This window comes from Strix aluco, chromosome 5 (genome assembly GCF_031877795.1).
Source record: "Strix aluco isolate bStrAlu1 chromosome 5, bStrAlu1.hap1, whole genome shotgun sequence".
NCBI classification, from domain to species: Eukaryota; Metazoa; Chordata; class Aves; order Strigiformes; family Strigidae; genus Strix; species Strix aluco.
The window spans coordinates 3444729-3461240 of NC_133935.1; the positions used below are offsets into that span (position 1 = coordinate 3444729).

General features: G+C 47.8%; 2 protein-coding genes across 3 annotated transcripts in view; one reads left to right on the forward strand and one right to left on the reverse strand.

The window, feature by feature from the left end:
- The first annotated feature begins 5374 nt into the window (after positions 1 to 5374).
- TTC38 (tetratricopeptide repeat domain 38) overlaps positions 5375 to 16512 on the forward strand; it is a 35639-nt gene continuing 24501 nt past the window's right edge. The window contains exons 1-3 of one of the 2 annotated variants that reach the window (XM_074825645.1): positions 5375 to 5452; positions 5794 to 5875; positions 6202 to 6373. In XM_074825645.1, the coding sequence (XP_074681746.1) occupies positions 6204 to 6373 (170 nt within the window). In that variant the 5' untranslated portion in view covers positions 5375 to 5452; positions 5794 to 5875; positions 6202 to 6203. Of the gene's footprint in view, positions 5453 to 5793; positions 5876 to 6201; positions 6374 to 7333; positions 7454 to 16512 lie in introns of those variants that run through there. The other variant, XM_074825644.1, reaches the window with a different exon arrangement.
- On the reverse strand, positions 7086 to 15042 carry LOC141923927 (polycystin family receptor for egg jelly-like). Its single transcript, XM_074825641.1, is given in 2 exon segments — positions 7086 to 7156; positions 7159 to 15042. Coding segments are annotated over 2 exon segments (7938 nt in total). The 5' UTR covers positions 15026 to 15042.

Sequence of the window (16512 nt, forward strand, 5' to 3'; positions counted from 1 at the left end):
GAGGGAGAGCAGCTACCGGGGTGCAGCCTGTTGGTGGTGTAAAAGGAACAAGCTTTAGAAAACTCTTTTCTCTTAGGATAGTATTATTAGCAGGAATAATTAATAAATAGATACTGGTTTATAGGTTTAATTAATAGAGCACAGGTGCTCTAGGAACAATATTGACAGTTTAAGCAACTTAGAAAAGCTAGGTAATGCAAAGCTAGGCAAGATATTGATTATTGGTATATTTGGTATAATAGAGGTCAACAAAGTAAGAAAACCTCTTTGATAAAAGCTAAAGGGAGTTTACTTCCTTCAGCTCCTGAAGCTGAAGAAACTGAATTCCCTTTTAGAAGTACTGGCATGTATCCAATGCGTTTGGATTCCAGCCCAAACCCTAGAGCGGGCCCTGGTGCAGGCGCCGACGTCTCTCCGGTAACAGGAGTGATGGGACATGAACCTTGGAAGCAAGGTGATTTAGTAGCTTGGCAGGCAAAAACGCCTCGCTGACGAGCTGATGCTGCAAAATGCGCTCAGCTGTTGTCGGGAATTGTCACTGTTTACACCCCTGATTGGAATGATATGAAAACTTTATTAGGAGAACTATTTCAGGCAGAGACAAGGGAAAAGATTTTCCAAAAAGGTAAGAGAGTAACTAATTGCACAAAAGCTTTGGAATGCAGAGAAAGATCCGACGAGCACGTGGGTGATTACTAGGGCCGACTGAAGGCCACTTTAATGATGGGGGTATGACCCGTGACAATTTCCAAGAGCCACTAGCTATTAGTGTTTTTGTAGAAACTCATGCCACGCTGGCAAGGTAAAACATTAGGTAAAGTCTTGAGCATTGCTGCTTTTGCTTTTGACGGGAGAGATGAAAGCAAAAGCAGCAAGAAGAAAAGTTAAAACTTGAGAAAAAGCGAGAGCAAAAAGAGAGAGAAAGAGAAATGGGGTTGTTGGCTGTAGCAATTACCCAAACCTAACCCGCGAGGGAGGGGTCAGGGATTTCCCCGAGGTAGAATCAGGGGAAGGGGTGCGCGAGGCAGAATGCCTCCTATCTCTCAATATGCTAATTCTTTGGAGTGCTTCTCCTGTGGAAATTTGGAACACATGCAGAGAGAGTGCCCGCTGAGAGCCGTGTCTGCACAAGGAGGATCTCCACCTGCCAGACCTCCTCGGCCTCACTCCCAGTGAAAGAAGTGATACTCGTCTTCTCTGGGAACTGAAAGAACAACGGGACCCGTTGGACTCCAGGTAGAGGAGCACGCTCAGATTTCTGCAAAGGTGAACGGTATCATTTTGGATAAGAAATTGGTTTGGGGTCAATTTGTGATCTCTCCCAATTCCCCTACTTGCCTTTTGGGCCTGTACTGAATTTTGAAGTTCCCCAGATTTCGAATGATAGTACGGGCAGTAGTAGGGGAAGAGAGAAGATATTTCTCTACCCCTTTGACGAGACCTTTTGCAGGAATTTGGTACGTTTATCTCCTTGGCTCCAACGGGGATTCAGTTGATTTTAATGGGCTCAAAAAGAATTGAATTGGGAGGTCAAAACCAAAATGATTTGAATGATACACAGTTTGAATTGGCTGCAATTCCCAGAGAGCTTTGAAGCACATCGGGAGATGAAGTGGGATGGTTAAAATCGGCTGAGCCAAGTGTGATAAAAACAAAAGGAGGGACTCCTCCTCCAATTTGGCAATATCCAATTATAAATGAGGCCATTCCCAGTATAAAAAAACAAATTGTACATTTTTTAGGAAAAAGAATTTTGCAGGAATGTCGTAGTCCTTATAATCCTCCAATTTTACCGGTTAGTAAACATAAAGTAGATAAAGATGGAGATCCTGAATGTAGATCTGTGCAAGATTCAGGAGCTGTAAATGAACATGTAATTGCTTCACATCCTGTGGTCCCAGATCCTGGTCTGATTTTAGCACAGTTTGCAGTCTGGGCACAGTATTTCACGGTGCTTGATGTTACAGGAGCTTTCTTTAGCATTCCAGTTGTGGAAGAAAGCCAATCAATGTTTGCCTTCACGTGGCAAGGGAGGCAGTTAACTTGGACCAGGGGACCACAAGGATTCACTAGTTCTCCAACAATATTTTCTCAAATGTTGAAAAATTATTTACAAGATTTGTTTTTTCCAAAGAAGTCTGTTTTGATACACTATGTTGCTATATATCCTCTATAGAGAGGGCGCTTTTTGTCAGCTGTGGCCACTCACAGAGGTGGTGGCCCAACTCGGAGCTGCTAGTAAAGCGAGCCTAGAGATACCCAGTGTGGTGAACTCCTGTAAGAGGCGGGCGGCAGCTGGGGTGTCTCCCAGCCAAGGACTTGTCATCCTCCGCCCCATCACAGGTGGTAGCAAGGCACTTACCCTCAGAAACAGGGCAGGTGGGGATGTACCTGAAGACACAAGAAACAACGTCTTTGGAGCCGATAATGTGCGTAAAACGTGTCTGCGTCGGGGCTGCGCTCGCCTCGGTGGCGGAGTGATGTGGAGTAACGCGGGGTAACGCGGGGCAACGTGAGGTAACAGTGGTAACGCGGGGCAACGCGGGGTAACAGGGTATCGCGGGGCAACGCGTGGGTGAGCTCGGGGCCCTGCCGGCCCCGCCCACTGCCGCCCTGACCACGCCCACAGCCAATCTGACCACGCCCACCGTCACTCTGGCCCCGCCAACTCCCCCCGCCCATCGTCTCCCCGGCCACGCCCACTCCTCGTTCGTCTCCGCCCACCGCGGGAGGGGGCGTGTCCCCGCCCCCGGCTCCTCCCCCTGCAGCAGTGGTCGGTGTGGAGCGGGGCGCCTGTGGGAGATCATGGCGCCGCTGAGGGACTGCAAGGTGAGGGCCAGTCTGAGATGGAGCAGACGGGGAGGGTGAGGCGCCCCGCTTCTGCCCGGTGCCCAGAGAGCCCTGCATCGTCCTTCTCAGCGCTGGGGCTCAAGGCAGCGGGGGGTGAGCACCATCTTTGCTTATTTTCCCCTTCTCAGCGCTGCGGGGAAAGGGGAGTGAGCGGTGCATGGTGCTCAGTTGCCCTCTAAGCTCAAACCACGACTCCCCCCAGTAGCCTTACACTGGGTGTGGGTTTCAGGTGGGCTGAGGATCTGAAAATGGGGATGAGTCGCTGCACCCTTCCCTGCAACTGGGGCAGAAAACCCGTCTCTGAACGTTGCTGTGTCTCAGTCATAGCGCAGGCTGGTCCCACAGCCCCTCGCTTACCCTTGCTGTGGGCCTCAAAAGCAGGTCAGGCCTTCTTTTAACTCTAAACCAGCCCCAAGTCCAAGGGCTCAAAATCTGTCTGCAGCAGCTAGTTACTGATTAGTCATTTGCCTGCTTTCTTCCCGATGAAGTTCATTCTCTCTGACACTCGTTTTGTTGCTGTTTTTTGATTAATTAGGCAGGGAGAGGTAAAAAAAGAAGTCTTGAAGGTTTTCTGAAAGTGTCATAAGCACCAGAGCTCTGGAGAGCTGCCACTCGACTAAGAAGAGGATGTGCTAATAGCAACCCGAAAAGAGCAGATTTCTCAGAGCCAGCTGGGATTCTAGCAGGGAAAAAAAAAAAATACAAGTAAACGGTCACCAGATTCCATGAGTAAACCATGAGTAAATGGAGTTAGAGAGGAAGGTTGTGGGAAATTGGTGCAACTCAAAGGCAGTTTCTCTGAGAAGGGGAGGGGATAACTGTTTTACAAACTCCCCAGGCTGGTTTTTACCCACTCACCCTCCCTCTCTCATGGCTTTCTTTAGTCACAGTCTGATAACCTGAGCACAGACAAGCCGTGAGACATGAGCATCCCAAGATGTCTGGGCAGGACCACTTGTGTGTGACCCAGGGGATGAGAGGTGCTGGCTTTTCTGTGCTCCCAGCAGCTCTTTGTTTCTTGGGCCCCCCAAGCCACTCGCTGGCGGGTGCTGTGAGGAGCAGCAAAGGCCTTGGCATCCCCGTGTTACCAACGCTGTTCCCAGCACAAATCCAAAATATAGTCCCATAAAATCTAATATGGAAAAAATTTAACTGTATCCCAGTCAAAAGCAGCAGAACTTGAGAAGCTGTATTACAGTCTTAGAGTCTGTGATGGGTGCGGTATCAGAACACTGAATGGAGAGTGATTAGGAGAAATTAACCCAAATGTTATTAAAAAGATCTGAATAGGTTGCCAAGGGAAGCACCTCAGCTTGTGAGAGGACAGTCTTTGTGGCCATCCTGGGGGCGAGGAGAAGCCTGCAAGCAACTAGTGGTGCCGTGCCCTTTTGCTGTAGATGCCCACATGAATAAATTAAGCATTTTGAAATAGGCATTGTTTTTTTCATTTTGTTGCCCGAGTTATTTAAGAGAGCAGTCACAAAGGCAACCATGAGCCAGGGTGCTGTAGCTGCTGCAGCTTAACTCCACCATTAAGTAAACTGCACATCTGCCTCATGAACTCTCCTCAGTCTCCAGCAGTTAGGCAGGAGGTGGAGTTTCAGGGAGGGCAGGTGGTCTGCCAGCAACTTGATTGGAGAAGAGCTCGACCTTGACAAGATTCCGGTGTGCCCTTGAGAAGCCGAGACAGACAGATGAAAGAATGTTGCAAACAAGTCTGAGGCAGTAAGGGGAACACAGGTGTTGGCAACTAACCACCAATCACATTTGTGAAAAACAACTGTATAGCCAATAAGCTTTTGCCATGGTAGCATGGAGATATTATGAAAAGGCAGATAGTAATGGGTGTGGGGTGTTTTTGGCCTTGCATGCTAACTTCAACCAAATTGGTCTCTTGTCATTTTTTCTCAGTTACTACAATGACAATGTAGGACCTCAGTGTTACATAGCTTCTTAAGAAACCAGGGCAGCCTGATTGTGGTTTGCATTTCAGCTTTATCAAATGCCCATGTTCTTCCTTTTTGTAAGGCTTGTGTACAAGCCTGTGGTCCAAATTCTTTGTTGGCTTAACTCCAGCAACTTGGTGGATTTGCTCTGCCAGGCTGATTGGCCTGCAAGTTACTTAAGGTATTGATTTCACTTATAAAAAACCCAGGGTTTTATTTTACCATGTCTCTCATGTGGTGTGTCTGCAGCAGAGGGACTAAGCCCAAAGTTGAGTTGTAATGAATTAAGAATGGGTCTCTCATTATGAGACGCGTAACCCATCAGGATCTTCTGTATACGCTTTATAAGTTTTGCTTCTTTATTCCCACTGTTAACCCCAACTAATCGAGTCTTCAGAGGTACCTACAACTGCACAAAGGGTTTGTGTGTCTGCTGACATTGTCCTTCCAGCCTTTTTTTTTTTTAAAAAAAAATCACAGTTGATGAAAATATCAGAACACCATCAGTTTGAAAATCTGTTGGCACAGTTTGGAAAGCGAGTGTAAAATGAACGGGTTTGGATTTGTTTGTCTTGCAGGCCTGGCGGGATGCTGGACTTGTCCTGTCCACGACTAGCAATGAAGCCTGTAAACTATTTGACGCTGTGCTGACCCAGGTATGAGCGAAAAGCGTAAGAAAACGTGATTTGAAGGAACTCACGCATGAAACAGTCTTTGCTGTAGTTGGTGTTTAAATTTCTTACCAGCTGGGAGAGCCTCACAATCAGGGGTTCAGCCGTTAGCGGCAGCAGAAAACCCTGGTAGCAGAGGGTGATGCCGGATGTTGCAGCGGTGGGGAAAACCTCAGGCAGTGTGCTCATCCTACTTGACACTGGAAAATCAACCAAATGACATAAACTGCATAGAAATCCATGGTTTTTTTGAGTTTTAGACATCTGGGAGCATGAAGAGATGCCCAGTGTCATCAGGGATTCTCAATCCTCTGTCTCTCTTACAGTATGAAACCTAGGCCAATGATGAGTGCCTTGGAGGCATTGAGGGATGTCTCTCCAAGTTAAAAGCAGCGGATCCAAATTTTAGTGAGTATAACCTTTAATTCTTAGCATGGAAAGTGCTGGACAGTACCTGGTGTTTAACTCACTTAAGGGGAAGGTGGTGGCTTACACAATTCTGTAGAACTTCTCCAGAATCTAGAGCAGGCTGCGATGGTTTTGTGGGGGGTTATTCTTTTCGTTTATTTTAAATGGCTGTCGTGAAAAGCCTCTAAGCACTTTTGGCTTATGAGAGTCCTGGACCACTGTGACTACAAGTTGGTCTTGTTTAAAATAAACAACCCCTCCTCGTGTTTATGTAGAGAGGAATGTCGTGCTGTACAGCTGGGCTTGTAACGTGCTGTTTTCCGTAGCAATGGGACACATCACTGCTAATGGTTTGGAGCTGATTGGCACTGGAAGTTCAGTGCGGCTCAACAAGGAGCTGGATGGTGCGATGAGGACGATGATGACGCTTTCAAAAGCTCAGCCACTGACTGAGCGGGAGAAGCTTCATGTAGCAGCGTTGGACATGTTCGCCAGGGGGTAAGTCCACTGTCATCCCATTTAAAGGAGCGTGAAGAGCTTTAGCTACCACAGATGGAAGCGACAGTTGGCAGTAGTGTTGGCTGACATTGCAAAATCACAGAATCATCTCGGTTGGAAAAGACCTTGAAGATCACCCAGTCCAACCATTAACCAGCATCCTGGCTTGTATCAGCACTAGCATGGCCAGCAGGGACAGGGAAGGGATCTTACCCCTGTGCTCGGCACTGGTGAGGCCGCCCCTCGATGACTGGGTTCAGTTTTGGGCCCCTCACTCCAAAAAGGCCATTGAATGACTCGAGCGTGTCCAGAGAAGGGCAACGGAGCTGGTGCAGGGTCTGGAGCACAGGTCTGATGGGGAGCGGCTGAGGGAACTGGGGGGGTTTAGTCTGGAGAAGAGGAGGCTGAGGGGAGACCTCATGGCCCTCTCCAACTCCCTGGAAGGAGGGTGCAGAGAGGGGGGATGAGTCTCTTGAGCCAAGGAACCAGCGCCAGGACAAGAGGGAATGGCCTCAAGCTGCGCCAGGGCAGGCTTAGACTGGAGAATAGTCTGGAGAAAATCTGAGCACAATCGCTACTAAGGGGTTGAATGTTAAAAAAGTCTTAGAGGTAAATAATTTATTTATGAACAATTTATTTGAAATTTATTTGAAATTTATTTGAAAAGTATTACAGAGTAAAGGTGGTCTTGAACACAAAAATCTTTCCTTGCTCATATGACAAGATAAACCTTTTTTCTTCCATTTATTTTGCTGGTTTGGAGCCCTAAATGTGCTGATGTCTTTTCTCAGGCTGCCCGTAAAGTACACTGTAAAATAGATCAGTCTCACTGGGTTTGGTTGTTTTACAGATCAGAAGGTAAAATATCCTTCTGAGCCTTTGCAATACAAAAGTAGCCACTTGTGCTTCTTCAGATGGTTCTTCATATACGGGTTGTTTCACCTCTCCATAGGTAGACATAATAACAGCTTGGAAGAGATTGATCAAGACACAGATCATCACAAACATGAAAGAAGCCAGGAACAGGCCACCCAACAACCTGTCGGATGGAAATGCAGTATCTCTGAACGCTGAGACACAGTAAGAAAATATGGTCTGAGCTGAGTGAATCATGTTATTGTAATTCCATTCATGCTGCCCGAACACGAGGTAGCCAAAAGCTGTAAATGCAAAAAAGTACACCGCCGCCACGAGGGCCATTGAGGAGAGTCTGGGAAGGGCTGCCAGGATGGATCTGTGTGCCAGGCGCACATCATAAAAGAACTGAGCGTATTTCAGAGTTTTCAAAACTACAAGAAATGCTAAAAAGCCTGTCGTATTCCTTAAAATCTGATCTAAATGAGAAATTGCATGAAAATTGATGAAAGTATTTGGGTGAAGTAAGTAAAACTTCACTATATCGTCTCCCACCTTAAACTTTATGATCTGTAAAAAAACAGAAAGGAGGAATGCTGATTTTAAGCCAAAGTTGATTATGTTGGAAAATTTTTTGATGTAATCTTTTTTTTCTCGGCCTATGATGAGAAGCTCATCTGCAATGTAAACGAACAGGAAGGCAAGAACAATTCCAGCCACAAACATTTGAGCTTTAGTTTGCTGATGAAAGTTGGGGAGTGCAAAGGAGTGCACAGACAAACTTGGCTTTATCATCCCAAAAGGAGACATTTCAAATATGACTGAGAGGGTGCAAAAGAGGCCTGCATCTGAGTTAAATGTAGTCAGTTCAATGATCACAGCCCACGTGTTCTCATCAAGCCAGTTGCTCTGTTGGAGAGTGTCCAGCCTTGTCGTAGAATTAGGTCTTCCTTCTTCAGGGAAGAAGTAAAACACGTATCCTTCTGGGCCATACGTGTGCAAATCTCCATGTAAATAATATGTCCACGGAGTTCTGTTTTGGTGGTAGGTGAACCCTCCGTAACTGCTGGCCTCCTTGGAAAGAGACTGGTTGGCAACCTTTGTCCAGGTGCCAGCATAGTCACCTTTCTCTGGGATGTCACTGCCGTATTTGTGAAGACAGTGGCTTTTACTGATCACAAAGTTATTGATGAAGCTGTGAGGATGGAAACATTTTTTCTCAGTGTTTTTAGCCCGCACTTGCCTCATCCTAGGCAAACCAATGATTTTGGAGCGGCTCTCGGGAAGGAAGGCTGGCTGCATTTCGTTGTGGACCAAAGGCAAGAACAAGTCTTTCACCCACACGTAGATATGTTCCAGCTTAAGTACCCCGGAGAGTCGTGGAGAGAATTGGTTATGGATGAATCGGTTGTAGTGGAAACTGTTGGCGTTCTCAGTGGAATAGGCAAAATTTAATAGCAGTATCAAAAAGACAAGGTGGCTGATGAAACCTTTTGTGAAAGTAAATGCCTGGGCTTTAATTTTTGCCCTTTTCAAGATGTTTGCAATTTCATCAGCTTCTAAAGGCTTATACTGCTTGCTGCCCCTGACTTCAGCAAGTTTTGAGCGCACCTGTCTTATTTCATCTTCGCTCATCATTTCTTTATCCAACTTAGTCTCAGAATACTCTTCCAGAGTTAACCATGGGATGTTTTCACAGGTTTTTGGATGAATTGTACGCATAGCTGAGAACAAAATGGCTTTTAGAATTGAAAAGAGAAACACTTTCTCAATAAAGGAGGTTGCAGATGCTAAAAGCCACTCTCTTGAAGTCTGATAGCCGTAAGACAAACCATATGACACAATGAAAAATGATGATAGCCCCGTGACAGCTACAACTAGTGCCCATGCGATATAGAAGCACCACCTCCAAAAAACTACGTGCAGTCTCTTGGGAAAGGGCGCGGAGCCAATGCTTAGTGGTTTCCTTTTTTTCTGAAAGTTGCCCCCTTCTTCTGCGTCATTATTGGCATTTGATTGCAGCCTTCTCTGGCAGGCCTTAGCCACTGGAGGGGAATTCACGGTTGTCGTCTGCGCCTCTGTTCCTATTACATTCGCATCGCTTTCAGAAATGGCGCAATTACTCCAGTTTTGGGGAGCTCCCTTGCTTGTTGTCTTTCTGGAACATGGCGGGCTCTGTGAGCTGCTGGGACCAGGAAGGTTCTCCAAGGGAGTAATATTCCTCGGTTGCGCTGAAGTTTCTGAAAGGTACAATTTTTGCAGACGTTCCTTCAAGTTCTTAAGATTTCCAGCCTGGAGAGGTGCATTTACCTTTGGGTCTGTCTGAGCCACGTCACGAGGAGAAGGCTTCCTCTGGGAGTACTTAAATAAGGCAGTTAGAATTATTTCCACAGGCATGGTAATCAAAGCACATTCAATTCCTAGTGCTATTGATCTCAGATACCTCAAGTGTACTGGAGATTCTTCATCCTTGTCAGTGTTAAAGAACATAATGTTAACAAGCAAGTCTATTAATAATACTGCTAAATACAAAGACAACCTTTGGAGCCTGCTGGAAGTGCCAGTGAGAACGTGAGCATAAATTGAGAACCACGGATGGCTCTCTGTCAGGCTGTTGGCAAGTTTAATCAAAAAACAGTCGATTGTGGGCACAGGTGTCTTGGGGTTTGTGACGGAAAATGTCCTTTCTAGTAGGTGATCGCCCTTGTCGAGAGAAAGCCATTTCCTGCAGATGAAGAACCAGGTCGTCCTGGTGGTCACGTTCTCAACTTTGGCTCTGCTTAAGAACCAGCTTGGAGATGGGCCCTTGTTATTGTGCCAGACCCTGAAGGAACAAATGTCTCCCAAGTCCTTCTTAGTAGTTAACAGAAAGCAATTGACGCTTCCTTGCTGGAAAGGTGAAAAATGCGGGTGCCGTAAACAATGGACGTCACTCGTGCCGTTCTGGCCGATGAGCTGAAGAAAGACATCTGCTTTGGTCCCAGCTCCCCAGCGACTGCCTGTGTGTAAAGTGACCAAAAAGCTCACTTTATCAAAGGGGTCGTTGTCTGGCAGAACTATAATGTTTTTCCTGTTTCTGTCAGCCCTGTCTTTTCTCACGGCCCAGAAGGACAGAAGAAAGTAGGCGGCAAAAATAAAGAGCACTGTTAAGAGGGTCACTGGGTTTCTAGGTATTTCTGCTATCAGGGTTTCTCCCAGGTCTAATGTGTTGGGGGGAACTAGTACTTTGGCTGCCAGGAACTTGATGTTGAACGCGGACGCACTTGACGCGGCGTGGACGGACAGACGCCTGCGACTCCGCTTCATATTGCAGACACAGTGGACCCTCTGCCAGTTGGTCAAGGAGCCAAGCCTGCACGTGTCTTCTCTCCACAGGCTTCGAATCCCATCCAGAAATAAGCACTGATCGCTAAAAATGTGTATTCTCACGAGTCTCTGGGTTTGGTACCTTACGACGTAGGGTGTCAGCAAGACAACGGAGATGTTGTGAGTGTCTGTGCCACTTCCTTGAGCTGTGGCTGTCAGCAGTGACTCTGGGAGACAGATAATATAGGGGCCCTCAATGTTACAGTCAGCGCTAGCTGTCTCATTTTTGCTTGCAGCTGTTGGCGTGTTGTGAAAAGCAGAAAATGAGGCTATGGGAGGAGCATGCGTGACATTGGCGCCTGTAAATACTAGCACCTTGAAAGTAGCTTTTAATTTTGTCAGGATCTGGATGTATATGCTCCTGCTGTTTCTGTTGACTTCAAAACTAAATCCTCCAGTTGTGTAAGCTTGCGTTTTATCGGGTCCCATTGCTAGCTGAAAAGTTGAAGATTCCTTATCTTTCCTAGCAACAGTAATTTCTGCTCCTTCAGGCACGATCCCTAGTAGATCCCCGTTAGCCTTGGTCTCTGCCATTTTGAACCCCAAGACCGTTGTTGCAATTTCTGATGCGTAACCTAACCAAGGGAAGGGGTTCTCCTCAAACTCAAAAACGGCAGTGGAAATCACAGCATCATGGGGCAATCCAGGATAATTTCGTTTTTTCAGTGAGGGATAAAAGCAATTTCTGCAGGTGTTTCTGGTAGAGAAAGCATTTGCAATGTTCCAGGCTTCATCTTTCGTCAGAGTGATATTCCAGTGTTTCGTTTCCATTAGAGTTTCTGTTTCGCCAGGGACTTTGCCCTGGAAAACGATCTCCATTAAGTTTTCCATGATGGAGAAGACTTGTTGAACTCCGTTGACGTTGACATTCCTGTGACGCAGAAGAGCAGCTCTCAGGATGTTGGACAAGCCTCTTAGTATTCCACTGCTTTGAATTTCTGCTTCCTCAGACCAGTGGCTCTCATTCCTCTGTACCTTCAGCGTTCCCGTTACTTCTGACAGTTTCCTAATGGCGAGGTCTTGCGATCTGACGGTCACTTCGTCAGCTTCCTCTGTGACTTGAGAAAGAGAAGCGACTACTTGGTTGATGTCCATTGTGCTCTCAACTGAAATATTCAGGACTGTTTCAATGAGGCTTTCCCGAAACTGAGCCTTCGGGAGCTGGAGAGTTGGTGTGACTTTAATATAGTTTAAGACTGAGGCCGCCACATAAGCCAAATAACCCGCGCTAAAATAATTTCCGGTCTGGAGATAAGATGTCATCGGCGCGCTTAAGCCGCTCACTGAGGCCAGCAGTTCGTGAAACACAACAGCTGGTGGCCGGCTGTTAACTGGGTTCTGCACGCGGGCGTATAAATTCACTTGGGTAAACGCCCCAAGGGAATTATGGACTTGGACGTAAAGCTTCAAGGTGTACTTCTGAGAGGGCACTCCGACTGGGAGTAAAGACGGAGGAGTTCTGGGCTCATAACCAAAGTACAGAATCGTGCCAAATGTGTTTTCCTCCACAGAAGTTATTTTGGTCGTTTGGGGTACGTTGGAAGCTACGATCACTTTATACGTCAGAGGTAAATTGCTGTCAGAAAATCCACTGCAGTGAACAACAAATTTTGTCAGAAAGGCTGTACCCCAGCGTGGGTTGATGGCACACTTGCCAGCCCTAGGAGGAGAATTCACCTTAAACGCGTGTCTGTAGACCGAGGACCTCCCATCCCAGGTAGTTACTTTTAACAGGAGAACGTAGGATCGATGTTCAGTCTTTGTAAATGTCAGAGCATTTATAGACAGGTAAGCCCCAGACCTCCCCGTTGAGGTTCTGGAAGACCAGTCAAAGCTAACTTCTGTAGAGTTTTCTGAAAAAAGAGACCAGTAGTAGACTGGCTGGCTGGTTGTTCTACAGTTTAGGCACTTTCCAGACAAGATAAATCTCTCTGTTGGAATTAGAGTGCTACCACAGTTTTCAAGGCATACCACGTTCAGGAGGAGTGGGGAGCCAGGCCGCACATCTACAGTTTGGTCAGCGTAGCTCCTCCTTGTATCCTTTTGAATCTCTAGACGAAAGTAGTATACGCTGTTTCCTGGGAGGGATTCTGGTGGCATTGCTTGAACTGGACCGGAGGGTGTTAGCCATTTCAAATCCCTCTGGGCCGGATGGCATCTCTTTCCCGGGCTGACTTGCATGTTTTCATAGTCTGACACCTCTTTAGTACAGTACCAAGTAAATGTGATTCCCTTTAGTCCTTCCTGTGAGTCAGGATCGTAGGACGCGGAGCCATCAAGAGTCCAATTATCAGAAAAACCCACTGTGCGGAACGTGCCTCCCACAATATTTGCCACTAGGTCGTTTCTCTCGATCTGAACGTAAATTTTATCTGTGCCCCTGAGGACTATTGAGGTCCTAATCGGGGTTATCGCAACAGTGAAATTAAACAGATACAGCCCGTAATCTAAAGTAAAACTGGGAACGGTTAAGTGTATCATATCTACACCATACATCCCAGAAGAGTTGATTGGGTTTGTCCAGTCCGGAATAGTTTCTGTGTCCTTAACAGAATAGATTCGCCACAAGGGTTTGATAGATATACCAACGTTGCAGCATTGTCGCACGTCGGCAAAGAGGAAAAAAGATGCCCCCTTTTTCCGGCGCAGGACGGAGGTATGAAGAGCAGGCCTCCGAATGCGCACACTGTGTATGTAACAGGCTTCCTTCCGGCAAGCCACCTGTGCTTCTATGTTTTTTGCGGTGTAGTTGTTAACTGTGACTCTTAAAAGAGCCGGTGTACGTGCACTTCTGCTACAGTTCACTTTTGCCACAAAGCCCGTGTATTTCTCTGGATCAAAGGGTAAAGCAGAGCGACGGACAAAACGCGTGGCGTTTCTTACGTGGTCGTTGTATGTGTACGTGCTGTTCTGGAGAAGGCGGTCTTTTTGCGGTCCAAAAAGCTGCAGGTGGAAGGTCCACGCGCACTGTAGCATCGGATGTTGTGCAGGGATAAACCACACTAAGTAGGTGAAGCCTTGCAGAAAGGAAGGACGGCTGCCGGTGAAGACGTGGACTTCAAGGTCTCTTTTTGCTGGAGTCCTCTTCTGATTGATGTAAAGGTACATATTGAACTTGTACCACTGGAAGGCCACAAACTCTACGGAGAGTAAGTAGGAGAGCTCCTTGTGTCGGTAGAACACAGTGCGCGTGTGAGGGCCATCTGTGGAAATGGAGGTTTCGTTTTCTTCGGTTGTGTAAAGCGTTCCGTGGTTGTACTTGAAAGTGTAAGTGCTGCTGTTGGTGTTCCCTGGGTGAAGGTTGACGTGGATGGGAGGTTCTCTGCCTGCCGTTAGGCTCAGGGTACCGTTGAGTAGATGTAGTTCTCCCGTCGATTCCTTGACCCTCTTTCCATCAACGTGGAAGTAGATGCTGGCCACCACCATCTCACCCAGGCTCTGAGGCGTGAGAACGGCACAGAAGTTGCTCTGCAGCGTAAAGGAACCGTAGGAACGGAGCCAACCTCCTATGGCCTGCGTGTCCACCAGTCTGTAGGCCAGTGTCCTCGGGGAGAGGGGCTGAAGCCTCCAGGAGAGGCCGAGGGGCTGCTGAGGAACACTAAGGAGCTTGGAGCCGATGCTGAGGACATGCAGCAAGTCACGCTCTACCTCGAGAGAGAGGTTGAGGCTGATCTGAGGCATCTGCTCGATGCTGACCGAGGCAACGTGGAGCCCGTGGCGCCTGTAGCGCACGGTCAAGCGGTAGCTGTAGTAGGTGGCGCAGGCCTGTCGCAGCTCGGCTGTTGGGTAGACGGTCGGTGGCAGCGGGTCTTGGTGCTCGCTGCTGGGAAGGAGAAGGGTAGAGGGGCTGCCTCCCTGGCTGCTGAAGCGGTACTTCCAGCTGGCACTCTTGAGGCGCGCACACCAGCCCAGCTCCACCGGCTGCCGCGCAGGGATCAGGCGCGTCTGCGGCCAAAGCACGAACAGCCTCATCTCCTGCCCGCACATCTCCACGGTGACGTCGTGGTGGAAGCACTCGGGTGCAGCGCAGGAAGCTGACGAGCATCGTACGGTGAGGAGGATGGAGGCCCCGGGTGGAGGAGCGCTTCCTGGCAGGAGGCCTGTCTGCAGCGTCACCTGGCCCGACCAGCGCGAGGTGTTTGTCACCCGAGTCGAGTTCAAGGACCAGAAGCAGCGAGGTGGGGGTGGCAGCCGACCGTCTTTCCCCTCTGGCTCTGCTCTCATGCCCGGGGCGGGCTGGTAACGCAGGTTCATGGTGCTGTTCCACAGGCACGAGACCCAGCGCTCGCTGTCCCGCTGTTGAGAGACTTGCCCGTGAGGGCCCGAGCAGGTGACTAGCAGGGGTGGTGGCCAGAGACGGGGCAAGGGGGCCGCCGAGCCCCAGGACCAGATGCCCAGCAGCAGAAGGACGAGAAGACGGAGCGGTGTCATTGCGGTATGAGGTGAAGGAGGGAGAGCAGCTACCGGGGTGCAGCCTGTTGGTGGTGTAAAAGGAACAAGCTTTAGAAAACTCTTTTCTCTTAGGATAGTATTATTAGCAGGAACAATTACTAAATAGATACTGTTTTATAGGTTTAATTAATAGAGCACAGGTGCTCTAGGAACAATATTGACAGTTTAAGCAACTTAGAAAAGCTAGGTAATGCAAAGCTAGGCAAGATATTGATTATTGGTATATTTGGTATAATAGAGGTCAACAAAGAAAGAAAACCTCTTTGATAAAAGCTAAAGGGAGTTTACTTCCTTCAGCTCCTGAAGCTGAAGAAACTGAATTCCCTTTTAGAAGTACTGGCATGTATCCAATGCGTTTGGATTCCAGCCCAAACCCTAGAGCGGGCCCTGGTGCAGGCGCCGACGTCTCTCCGGTAACAGGAGTGATGGGACATGAACCTTGGAAGCAAGGGGATTTAGTAGCTTGGCAGGCAAAAACGCCTCGCTGACGAGCTGATGCTGCAAAATGCGCTCAGCTGTTGTCGGGAATTGTCACTGTTTACACCCCTGATTGGAATGATATGAAAACTTTATTAGGAGAACTATTTCAGGCAGAGACAAGGGAAAAGATTTTCCAAAAAGGTAAGAGAGTAACTAATTGGACAAAAGCTTTGGAATGCAGACAAAGATCCGACGAGCACGCGGGTGATTACTAGGGCCGACTGAAGGCTACTTTAATGATGGGGGTATGACCCGTGACAATTTCCAAGAGCCACTAGCTATTAGTGTTTTTGTAGAAACTCATGCCAGGCTGGCAAGGTAAAACATTAAGTAAAGTCTTGAGCATTGCTGCTTTTGCTTTTGACGGGAGAGATGAAAGCAAAAGCAGCAAGAAGAAAAGTTGAAACTTGAGAAAAAGCGAGAGCAAAAAGAGATAGAAAGAGAAATGGGGTTGTTGGCTGTAGCAATTACCCAAACCTATAACCCGCGAGGGAGAGGTCGGGGATTTCCCCGAGGCAGAATCAGGGGAAGGGGTGCGCGAGGCAGAATTCCTCCCATCTCTCAATATGCTAATTCTTTGGTGTTCTTCTCCTGTGGAAATTTGGAACACATGCAGAGAGAGTGCCCACTGAGAGCCGTGTCTGCACAAGGAGGATCTCCACCTGCCAGACCTCCTCGGCCTCACTCCCAGTGAAAGAAATGATACTCGTCTTCTCTGGGAACTGAAAGAACAACGGGACCCGTTGGACTCCAGGTAGAGGAGCACGCTCAGATTTCTGCAAAGGTGAACGGTATCATTTTGGATAAGAAATTGGTTTGGGGTCAATTTGTGATCTCTCCCAATTCCCCTACTTGCCTTTTGGGCCTGTACTGAATTTTGAAGTTCCCCAGATTTCGAATGATAGTACGGGCAGTAGTAGGGGAAGAGAGAAGATATTTATCTACCCCTTTGACGAGACCTTTTGCAGGAATTTGGTACGTTTATC